Source organism: Galleria mellonella, unplaced genomic scaffold, assembly GCF_026898425.1.
Source record: "Galleria mellonella isolate WM207_F2 unplaced genomic scaffold, CSIRO_AGI_GalMel_v1 utg40, whole genome shotgun sequence".
In the NCBI taxonomy this organism is placed as follows: Eukaryota; Metazoa; Arthropoda; class Insecta; order Lepidoptera; family Pyralidae; genus Galleria; species Galleria mellonella.
Window position 1 is genome coordinate 6,872,876 of NW_026442094.1, and position 12,943 is coordinate 6,885,818.

The following is a 12,943-nucleotide window of genomic DNA, read 5'->3' on the forward strand; positions in this document are numbered from 1 at the left end:
CCCCCCATGCGTTGCCATTCCTGAGGACTCGGATGTTATTCCTCTGTACCCTGTAAATTCACGCCATATCCCACCCTTCAAACCGAAACACAGCCATGCAAACACAACTACTTCACGGTTGAAACACGAATGGGACAGAGGTACCTAAGCAATCGACTTTTGTACAAAGTCTCCCTCTGGTAAGTCTACCATAACAAATTATGACGGGTTCAATTATTTTTTATTTTTAGATTCTCGAACTTTCTATCCTAATACGTTCTAAAGCAGTATTCAGTTTCACGTGTCACTAACGATTTTAACTTGACCCTGTGTACAGATTAGAGAAGGGACCTATATTATGGTCATGGGGAAAGGGTATGTTAAAAATGGGGACTAGGGGTCCCTTGCTAACAATACACCCAGTTAGGTCGACGTTCACGTTCCCCTAAAACCATCGTGATTTTGGAATTCGTCACGATTGGCTAACTGACTTGCTTTCATCTAGACATATATGTTGCTATCATATTTCTCACACTGGTGCCTCTACAGTGTATACCGATAGTACAGGCTGGAATACCATTCCATTATCATTTGTGTGATTGTAAGTAGTGGTAATAAAAGTAACAGCCCCATTGCTAGCAATTTACTGTTTTTTTTTTGATGGGTGAAAATGGTATGGTAACCTCGCCTGCGCTAACGGGATACGCTGGCGGAGCACCAGTGAAGGGTGACAGATGAGAATGAAAACAGGCCAGTTAGCCCATCATGATGAATTCATAAGATATTAACCATGATAGTTTCCAGGGGGAACCGCGAGAAGATCGACCTGGTTGGGTATATTGCTAGCAATAGGATTCTCAGTCTCCATTACTAATAATCCCTTTCCCCCCATTACAAGTATATTAGTATTGTATCATTAATTCAATACACAGGTGGCTACATCGCCATCGTATTATAATATATACTTATTTATTATCCATTTTGGTACCCCGCTATATATTTATATTCATTTATTTTAACATTTATTATATAAGTAAGTAGGTATTATATGTATTTATAGTCTATGTATTTATGTAATATTTTATTATATCTTTTAATATTTTATTTAACTGTATATTTGTTTATGTATTAATAGTTGTAGCACTTCAGCTGCCCGCTAACACAATGCTTTCTCACTGTACTGGGTTGACTGGAAGAGATCTCTGTCAGAGATAAGTCCACCCTTGCTCACAATATTTATAAATACATTATTTTATATGTAACTTACAAGTGCAATAAAGAATATATAAATGTGGAAACACAGGCTAAACGTGGTTAAAATCAATTAATGAGTAAATTGCGATGGTTTTTCTTATATAATTGCTGCTACTGTTAAATATATCAATTTCGTTAATACTACATTCCCTACTACATACATCATTGAACACAGTGGAAGCTCGCATTATTAACTACTAGACTGAATGTACCAATTAAGTCTAGAAGGCATAATTCTAATCTATTTATCCCACTAGTGTCATTCTTTTTTTTTTTACAACATTACAACACAGGGGGCAAACGAGCATGTGGCTCACCTGATGGTAAGTAACTACCGCCGCCCATGGTCACCCACAACACCTACGGCATTGCAGGTGAATTCGTTCCTTTGGCGAGCTAACAATAACTTTAATACTATTTCTAAAAGTCTTAATATAGATCTATTTTCGAAAAACATAATATCAGTGAGAGATCAACTGAGTAGGCAATTTTTTATTCATAGTCAGTTTGAATAGCTATTGTATTGACAAGAAGGCCATATTTTAATTAAATATTTGTAATTAATTTTTACTTTGTATTTTATTCACCTTTTTTTTGCTTTGTTTTCATTCTTGTTTGTTATTTTTTTTTTTACAAGCTTTTATTTAACTTCACTTTTTTTGTTAACTCCTATTTTTGTTTCTTTGTATACAGCGCCTTGTATCTATATTGTTGCTACTTATAAAAACCTATTAGTAGCTTATTTTGTGATCCTAAACTGTATTTTTTTGCTCTAGTGTAGCCCTGGCTTTCCTATGAATAAATAAATAAATAAATTATGAAGCAATTGCTTCTGTACTGGGTACGAGTCAGTGGGATATATAAAAAATATATTTGACTAACAATGAAAGAACTGCACCCCACAGCTGGACGTCTTGTACTTGTTGAAGTCCGAGAACAGCTCCACCTTGACGATCACGTTCAGCTCTCCTCGGATGCCGTGCATCGTGTCGAACACAGGTATCCAGCCGGACATCACGGCGCCTGCAATACGAGTTTATTGTTATTCATTTACTAGCTGATGCCCGCGACTTTGTCCGTGTGGTATTTGTTATTCCCTCGATCAATATTTTTAACTTTCTTATTGTAGTGAACTATGTCTAGGAATACTGGACCAATATTAAAAAATGACGCGTCGTTCACACTTTTTGCTTAGGTCAAAATGACGTTACTTAAGTAGATTGTATACTAAGCTGTATAAGTTACTATAATTTTTTAACTATCTTACGGGAACGCTTCAACTTTCCGTGAATAATTTTATATAAAATGTTGACCGGGGATGTAAGGTTAACTACCATGCAACAATTCATTTAAATCAGTCCAACAGTTTCGGAGACTAGCCCATAAAAAACAGACAGAGAATCAAAAAAAGAAATGTAAAAATCTGGATGTGTTCTATTTCACTTCTAACAACCTCCTAACTCGGTTTTTAGCGTTGTTTTTTTCTCTATGTACAGACATTCGACCTCTACAGTTTTATTATATGTATACATTTAAATTAATGTATTATCTATCACTGGTGCCCCGCCAGCGTATACCGTTAGCGCAGGCGAAGTTACCAATTCATTTTGACACATTAAAAAAAAACCTTGTAAATTCAACTTTTGTTTAAAAAATGTCACAGCTGAGTTTTTTACGTTCATAATAACAGTTGGTAATATTATTATAACATCCCGTAACATCTCATTTTAGCAGATAGGATACTTTATGTATTAATTCACTCAGGCGAAGTTGCGGGATAAAGCTAATATTAATTAACTAGCGCTACATCCTGTTACATACAGTGATTCAGTTTTTGTATATAAATTATTAAAAACACCTAAAAATTTACTTAAATTTTTTGCAACATTTTTAAACTAATGTTCGTTTGAAGGTACATTAGAGTGGCCTTTGTTGTAAGTACATAGAAATTTATAGCGAACTGTTTACACGTGACAGAAATAGCCCTACATGCTATTAGGGGACGTGACGTAGGGTCATCACACTTTATTCCTGTTTTTGCGTATATTCTGCGTAGTAGTAGCGTTTGGATGATGCGAACGACAGCTGATATTTTGACAGTTCTTACTATAAAAGAGCTTAAGATGTTTTAATAATAAAATGGTAAATTTGTGCTATTTTTACAGTTTCAGTGACCTGTCTTTAGCGTAATGCCATAATGTAGTGAGTTTCACTTATATCAGATTCTAGATAAATACATACTTTGAGAAAAATTAGTAAATACTATAAAACTATGTATAAAACTGTCTGCGTGTGCGTGTGTGTGCGTGTGTGCGTGTGCGTGTGCGTGTGTTTGTGTGTGTGTAATGTGTGTGCTGTGTGTGTATTGTGTGTGCTGTGTGTGTACTGTGTGAACTGTGTGAGCTGTGTGTACTGTGTATGCTGTGTACGTATTCGTGTCCGTGTGTGTGTAAGATAGGAAGAGACAGAGCTACCAAATAATGCTCTGGTAAGCTTGTTAATTGTATAATGTTTGCCAAACAATAACAACAAAATGGGCAATAAAATATACAAATTAACTCACCGCCGTGCGGTGCGTTCCCCTTGGCATTATTGGCCTCTCTAGCAAGGAGTGGTGCCAGGCTGATGACCACCTTGCCGATCGCATCATTGGCCGAGTAGGTGTCGTGGTCCATGAGGCGAAGCTGCAGTGGCTCATCCTGAAGCTCTGATTCGTCCACCTGAAATAATATATATTATTAAATTAAATGCATTGTTTTTTAAAACGCCTATTTCATTTATTTACGAGTATATACTAGCTTTCATTTTAACATTTATATTATTAGCAAGGATTGTTTTTACGCAACCTTGCAAGGCTGGCGTATTTTTATTTACTGGAATAAGACAAGGCCAATGCCCTCCATTCCAAGTACTGTATTTTTTTTTATGGATAAAATGGTAGTTCGCCTATGCTATCGGTATATACTGGCGGGGTACCAGTAAGAAATAAGAGGTGAGGATGAAAGCAGGTCAGGCTAGCTCATCGTGACGAATTCAAGAATTTATCACTGTGGTTTCCAGGGGAACCACGTGGAGATCAACCTGATAGGGTATACTGCTAGCAGTAAAGCTGTAAGAAAGGAAATGGGATCTAAAAGAACCAATGCTAAAGGACGACCACCACGCGGTTCTCCCTGGAAACCTTAGTAGTTAATTCATGTTTTTTTAATGGATGATAATGGACTAGTAAGTCCGCCTGCGCTATTGGTATACACTGGCGGGGCACTAGTGATAGGCGAGGATGAAGCAGGTCAGTTGGCTCATAGTGATGAATTTATAAAAAAACAATCAAGATGTTTCCAGGAGGAACCGCGTGAAGATCGACCTGATAAGTTATATTGTTAGCAATGGGGCCTCTAGTCCCATTACTAACAATCCCTTTCCCCCCAGTTAATTCATGTTGAATTTATGACGACAGACCTACTTTTATCCTCACCTATCATCCCTCACTAGTGAACCGTCAGCGTATGGGGAGAGAAGGGATTATTAATAATGAGTATTAATATCCCCATTGCTAGCAATATACCCTGTCAGGTCGACCTCCTCGTGGTTTCCCCTGGACACCATCGTGACTGATTTATTGTTAGATTCGTCACGGTGGGCTAAGTGGCCTTCTTCATTCTCATCTGTCATTCCTCACTGGTGCTCTGCCAGCGTATATAGATAGCACAGGCGGGGTTACCATTCCATTTTCACCCATTAAATGTCTCTAGCATGGAGAGACCATACTCAACAATGAAGTCATTATCATAATAAAACAAGTTGGAGTCTGCCAAATTTTTAGTGGCGAGTGTTCCAAATACAAAAAAAAATTGGCGCCCATATACTTTTCTGTAAGTCCGCCCTAATCTCTATAAGTATGTTACTTGTTACTTCCGACTGACTCTCCGATGATGGAAATAGCTACCTATTTGAAACTAACTAAGCGGCGAGTTATGTTGGGGTAACCTCTGACAATAGGGGGAAAGGGATTGTTGGTAATGGAGATGACAGCCTCACTGCTAGCAATATACCCTACCAGGTCGACCTCCACGTGGTTCCCCCTGGAAACCATCGTGGCTGACTCTTGTTGAATTCGTCACGATCGGCTAACTGACCTACTTCATCCTCACCTATCATCCTTCACTGATGTCCCGCCAGTGTATACCGATAGCGCAGGCGGGGTTACCATTCCATTTTCACGCAGGCGGGGGGTTACCATTCCATTTTCACGCATTAAAAAAGGCTTCTGGTTATAAAATATAATTCTATATAATTCTAAGAACTATTTGTTAAGCTTATTTTAAGTTAATAGTAAAAATAATTAGTATTTAATAATCTTTCTGTAAATTTTTGGGCAAGTTTTAGTACTTGTAAAATGTGTACACCTTATATACTTATAAGATACATAATACAGTAAAATATATGTCTGAAGGTACATAACGAGAAGGAAACTATAGAAACAGAAGGAATGCTTTTTCTTTTTTTAGCCGATCATTTTGTGGTGTATTATGTAACGTGATTTTATCTTTACTCACTCTAGGTACCCTTAATTAATACACCCCTTGGGGCAAGAGTTTGGTAATGGGGATGCGCTATTGTAAGTAAAATATACTCTGTAATGTCAACCTACGCGCGATCCCCACTGGAAACCATTGTGATTAATTTCCGATGAATGACCTAACTTTATTCTCACGTATTTTTTCTTTTTTATTGGTGAAAATGGTATGGTAACCCCGCCTGCGCTAACGGGATACGCTGGCGGAGCACCAGTGAAGGGTGATAGATGAGAATGAAAACAGGCCAGTTAGCCCATCATGATGAATTCATCAGGAATTAACCATGATAGTTCCAGGGAGAACCGCGTGGAGGTCGACCTGGTTGGGTATATTGCTAGCAATGGGATTCTCAGTCTCCATTACTAACAATCCCTTTCCCCCCTATTCTCACGTATTATCACTAGGACCTCGTAAGCTAGAACTGAGGGCCTACCACGAAATATTTTCCCAACTTTCGGGGACGAACGAAATAGAAATTTGATGTTAAAATTACATAATACATGCCGTTTAAAATTATTAAAAATATTAAAATATCGTTCCTCTGGACTATTAGGATAGGATTTATGATGAATGAAACGTTAAGCTCCATTTACTGGGTCGATTTAGGTACGAACAAAAACACGAAATTGAGTCCGTAACTTTGGAATTTCATTTCATGGTAGGTCCCCTGATTAGTGCAGACGCAGGCAACAAAAAAAAATAGAGGCTCTCAAGTGATTTCTATTCCATCACATAACCTACTGCAATGCATTTCTTTGTTAGGATTGAACGTTGCAACTTTTAATTTTTAGGTACATCTCTTAGGAGAATTGTATTATTCACACTTAATTTCTGGTATATATTAACACGTTGAGCGCCACGCGTATTTCTACAGCAATCCCGTTCAGGCCACGCGCGCCGCTTCGAAGCGCTGGTACTGCAGGAGCTGGTGTTTCCTATCGTAGTAGAAGATAGTTTACGTTTGGAACGTGATTCCTATAGGCATTCATTGAACACGTTACGCACCAAGTCTGTTTTGTTTTCTTTATCGTTTGACCTGCTAGACAAGATTTTATCGAAATGTATCCGTAACCGGTGTTCCCTTTGTAAATTTTAAACAAATTTAATTTAATTAAAGTAAATTTTAAATAAATTTTCTGTAATTCCGTAAAATAGTGTAAAATTTTATAGTTCTCATGTTACACGCTGTCAGACACCGATGGCTGACGCGGCCTAAACGGAAAGTCTAGTGTCAGCCACCGATGGCTGACATGGCGCTCAACGTGTTAATGTTTTATGTATACTTATTTATGATTACAATAGTTTTAATAAGTAATAACTATGAATAAACTATTAGTTAATCTCATATAACCTTATATGAAGGTTATATGAGATTAACTAGAAGAGAAAGAGAGAGAAGAGCCAGAAGAAATCTCTTAGAGATAAGATCACCCTTATGTTGTATTGTTTTTTGGTCATGTGGTCGCGGCATAGAATAGGCCACCCCTTCCTATCCCGTGGGCGTCGTAAGGAACGACTAAGGGAGGGCGAGGGATGGGCAGCAACGTCCCTCTTAAAACATCTCTGAAGCCTGACTGCGGTTGTCAATCCGCCTGCCAAGCGTGGCAACTACTGGCAAAACCCCCAAGGGGGATGCTCATGTCCAACAGTGGACAATTAACGGCAATATTATTATCATCATCATTATATTGTCTTTTGTGTGCAAAAAAAAATTAAGAATTTCAAAAAGTTTCCGTACGTAACTAGGTAGGTACCCAAATATTCAGTTAGCTCGTAAAGCTAAATTAAAACACAGAGAGAATGTTATTCCAGGATTATCATCAAAGCATCATCACATTGTTGAAATATAAACAAAAATAATAGCAGACAGACGCCAGACAGAAATTGGCACTGAAATAATTTGGTAATAGGTGGCACATGGCAATTCCGCTACACGCTATTTCTCTGCCAAGCGATATTACAATTTGTCATAAAGACCAGCCTTGATAGTTTCAGCACATAAAGGTGAAAAACAAACACAGAGAATGCGGTCGAAATGCGAGAATTGCGCATAATTTGCCAAGTAAAGACAATAGTGGGATACTTTGTAAATGAATTTAATTTTTCCTTTATATTTGCCTCATTTAAAGGGTTAAAAATATACAATGGAACATAGAACATACTCGTTTTTTGAAGTCGGTTAAAAGGCATATTTTATACGAAACACAATGGGATTTGTTTGATATAACCAGTCGATGTAAATATACCACTCGGTTAATATTACGCCCTTAGCGCAAAGGGCCTCTTAAATTTGGCTAATTATGTAAAAAAAAATCTATTATCCTATTTAATGTAAAAAGGGTTTAACTTTAATGGGCTTAAATTAACACCCTGATTGGACGAGATGTTCCTTATTATAATGCACACATAATATGCACTTACATAGGTACCTACCTACAGTAATACCTATCAGTAACGACTGTCCTCAGACCACGCAGCGAGGGAACCCCAATGTGGGGGAGAACACTGTTCTTGATACTTTAATTTTAAAATTTACTGAAAATGGGGGCGCTAATGATATTTTTACGTAAGAACTTCTCAAATACACTGCATACCCAACACAGTAATGAAGGGTTAAGTTGGTTTGAAAACTGTAGGTTTAAAAACGAGAATAGGCAAGTTATTTTACACTCAGTGTTATCTTGCAGAAATTCATATTACTGGTTATTTGGTTAGAATTATTTTATTTAATTCTGCTACCATTAGTATGTGTATGACTGCCAACATTCAATGACTGATCACTATTAATACTACCAGAAGGTCCACAACCTTCCACATTAGCCATCAAGCTCCAATTACCATTTTCTTCATGCATGTTTTGTGACACTTTTTTCATCTTTAAATGAGGCAACTTTAGGCAAGTTATTAGATTACTGCTCAAAGTTTAGTGTGAACCATTTTGCACCAAAACATTTGCAATTCACGTGTCAAACAAATATGAAGAAATTCTGTATATAGAGAGTAAAAGATAAATAAATCAGTTTGTTTTATAATTATGACTTGGATATATTATTTTAATAGTCATTTTACATTTTTCATAACTTGTAAACTCAATTTTTGTTTAAGAAAATCAATATAGAAAAACAACAATACTCTTGCCCTTTCTTCTAAGTTGAAATTACATTCTGAACTAGTACATTCATAAAAATAACCATTTATAAATGCTTCTAATACAGTTTTATTTAATCAGAACAGATTTAAAACCCTATGTAATAACATAAAGCATAATTATCTTACTATGTACGTTATACGATAGCTATATACCATGTTTCTAGATTGTATTTATATAGGAAAAAAATTATTGCTTACTCTAATATACAATTCTTTTGTGAAAACTTCTTTGGCCTATATTTAAAAATGTACGTATTATCTTTGTTGTATAATAATGTGCCCTTTATTATCTTTAATAAAGAATAAGTACCTAATTATCAGGCATGAAAATTTATAAAGACATAAGAAGAGATATAGGCCATAGGCACAGGAACATATTTTATGATAGTTTTTTTTTTTTTTTATACAACTTAGAATGGCAAACAAGCTGCCCATGATACCCCCCATGCGTTGCCATTCCCGAGGACTCAGATGTAATTCCTCTGTACCATGTAAATTCACGCCATATCCCGCCCTTCAAACCGAACCCATGCATACACACATATATAACACAGCCATGCAAACACAACTGCTTCACGGTTGAAACACGAATGGAACAGAGGTACCCAAGCAATCAACTTTTGTACAAAGTCTCCCTCTGGCCATATGTCTCTAGTTTTTGTCTCAATAAAAACCATCAGTAACTGCCTATTTCTGGTAAATTCATTTTCAATTTAATTGAACTGATTTTTTATAGGTAATAATAGAATGATAACCCCATCTACACTATTAGTATATGTAAGGTCAATTTAAATAATATAATTGAATTATAATTTTATTTACCCACTTTTTTTATATAAAATGTAAAATATTTGCATGCCTACATCTTTTAAGGCAATTAAACAGGTGCCAAAATAATAACCACCTGGCTTGTAATAATTTTAAACTGTTTAATGCAAATAAACTCATTTTATTTCATTTCATAGTATATACATATACACTCTCACGATTCAAAAGAAAATGATGATAGGTGATCAACCCTCAGTGGTACTTCATCAGCATATACCAATAGTGCAAGTTCGGATACCTTTCCATTTTCTATCTTTAAAAAAAATATGATTTTTCTAAACATTAACACTTTTTTTAATGGATGATAATGAAATGATAACTGTGCCTGTATTAACACTGGCTAGCAGTATACTCAGGTACTAGTGAGGGATAATAGATGAGAATGAAAAGGCAATTAGCTTATTGTGATAAACACACCTGGCATGATGGTTTCCAGATGGGACCATGTGAAGATCGACTTAACAGGGTATATTGCTAGCAATGAAACTGGTAGTCTACATTACTAATAATACTTTCTTCCCCACTTTAACCCATTAGGTCAACCTATGGTGTTAAAGTTTAGTTTTTCAAACCAACTCTTTGTTGCTCAATGATATTATGAATATGGTTTATTAAAGTAAATTTATAAAAAAAATCCAGTTTTACAATTGTACAAGTCATCTGCTATAATATATATAAATGTATAGCTGTGATTCAGTTTAATGAATGAGATAAGAATGGGATATGGCAGTGAAATTACAGATTATTGACTCAACACCATATTTTACAGGAATTGCACTGTGTTCGGAGATATTCCTTGTACTATTTAAGCCTTAAAAAATGTTAAACATTTTATTGTATTTATTAAAGTGTTTTGTCTTTTTTTTCTGTGCTGATTCTTAATTTGAAAAAAAAAATTGTGCCAAAAAATTTGGTGTTTTATCTTTTTTTTCTGTGTTAATTCTTAAATTGAAAAAAAAAATGTGCCAAAAAATTTTATTAGCTAATATTTAAACTAAGAATACCCAGTGTTCAAAACAATATTTTTTTAAGAATAAGAGGGTAGGTCTATAGGAAATGGTTAAAACTTTCTATCTGTTGAACCATCAGCTTACCACTGTTGTTTAGTATTTTAAATTGGATAAAAAAGTCTATTATTTATCAACATGATAAAACAAAATTAAGTAAAAAAATTACCTCAAACCTGTACCATTCTGTGCTATTCCAATGTGGGTTCAAAGACTTCCTGCAAACGTCGGTCTTATGTGTGACACCGCCGAACTTGATCTCCACAAATGCATCTGTAGTATCACTAGCTCTGTCCATCACCGGCAAATTGCGGCCCGCCAAAACCTTCACTTTTATTTTCCCAGGCATTTTATACAATATTCACTACAAATAAAAATTATAAATATACACAAATTGTTAGCACAACATATCATGAACGTTTATCACGCTTTTCAGATGAGATTAACACTTTTTTTAGTATCTAATCAGTCACTCAATAACAGATTCTGAACATAACTTTATCTTTTGTTGGGCGTCAAAATTGAATAGTCCATTGATCTATAAATATTTATAAACACTCTTTCCTACTAATACACGTGTAAATATAGAAGTAACTGATTTTGATTATTATCGGCGCGGGTAAATTGAGATAAGAGAGTGATACACATTTTGTTTCCGCGGCACATTTTACACGCAAAGTCGCGAATTGCGCGTTTACAATAAAAACAGTACTACCACATCAGCCGGTCGGTGTTCTAAAACTAATGAGTACGGTTTATTAATAGACAAAAGTGCGAGTTTATAAATATATAACGGCTTTCGTAATCTAGAAGACGAAGCAAGCAAATATTCAAAACAGACAGGTAGGTAGGTAGCGCCTAATGGATGGTAACAAATGCATGTGTGAAATATTTTGACAGTTTTGATTAGTGATGCTTAGGTAGGCTTATTCGAGTACTGTATCGAATAAGTATTGGTTGTAATGAGGATTGAATTATTGCATTCTTTTTTCTGTATAAAGTACAGAGAAATAACACTATACTTCTTAGAAATAGTACCATATGAAAGATATCATTAGCGTCTTTATTTAAAATTACTTTGACATCCATGATACTGTTTATGTCTAACAAGCGCCTCATACTAGTTTTCTTAAAAATTAAGTAGATTGTCAATTCATGTAATATTTTGGCCATTTAGTGGACATTAAATTTCAAGGTTATTGTAACAACAATAGTCAATTTTGAATTTATAATAACTTTACATTCCAATAAACATAAAATAGGACTAGCTGAATCTAAATAATTAGCCTTATTATATTATATAATATTATTAATATTTCGTAAGAGGAGGAATGTCTGTACTGTACTTTAATACTATTATTTATACTGTTGTATATGACACCAATAAAGTACTCATAGACTATGACTCACGGTAGATTATTATTATTTTATTTCCTTCTATCTAAATATTCAAATAGATTTAGAAAGGGTAAGTGGCGCATCACTACTGTTGACAAGTTTTTTTTTTAAGTATTTATAGCTTGGTAATAGAACCTTTAAGTTAAGTCATAATTTCTATAAGTTTAATAGAGGAAATTTATAATTAGTTATATTTACAAAATAGGTATTATTTCAAGCTTTTTGAATGCATTTTGTTTATTTACTCCATAGATTAATAGTCCTTGCAAATATCAACTACATATAAAAATCATAAAATTACCTACACTATCATGATAGTATGAGATAGCAACGTCGGGTGTCTCATTCCAACTTATTGTCTCGCTTTCGGTAACGATTCCATCGATGGATTCGCATTCCACTTGTCTATTGGGGTTTCCAAGCATATCGGTAGCGCGGACGGGATTCTATAGTTTTCTACCTATATAGATGGGATTGTCAGCTGTCAAATTTGAAATCAAATCTATATTATTTTTTGTACACCAAATCATAGTAATGACATAGATAATATAATACTATATTAGAAGCAATGATAAAGGAATATAAGACAATGTATCATCTTTTGGGACCTAATGTCTTAAGACAAAATAAAGCAATTAAGAATACCTATTACCTGCTTGTATTAAATATTATACTCACCATCCATGGTTTTTAAAATGAGTAGATAGATAACTATTAAATAAAAATATAAATTAAGTATTCACATTTATT

General features: G+C 34.9%; 1 protein-coding gene across 1 annotated transcript in view; it reads right to left on the bottom strand.

The window, feature by feature from the left end:
* Positions 1–11,675, bottom strand: part of LOC113520282 (C2 domain-containing protein 5) — a 39,965-nt gene extending 28,290 nt beyond the window's left edge. The window contains exons 1-3 of the mRNA XM_052898193.1: positions 10,965–11,675; positions 3,797–3,953; positions 2,116–2,256 (exon numbers count right to left, since the gene is read on the bottom strand). Coding sequence (XP_052754153.1) covers positions 2,116–2,256; positions 3,797–3,953; positions 10,965–11,144 — 478 coding nt within the window. The 5' untranslated portion in view covers positions 11,145–11,675. The remainder of the gene's footprint in view (positions 1–2,115; positions 2,257–3,796; positions 3,954–10,964) is intronic.
* Between the last annotated feature and the right edge of the window lie 1,268 nt (positions 11,676–12,943).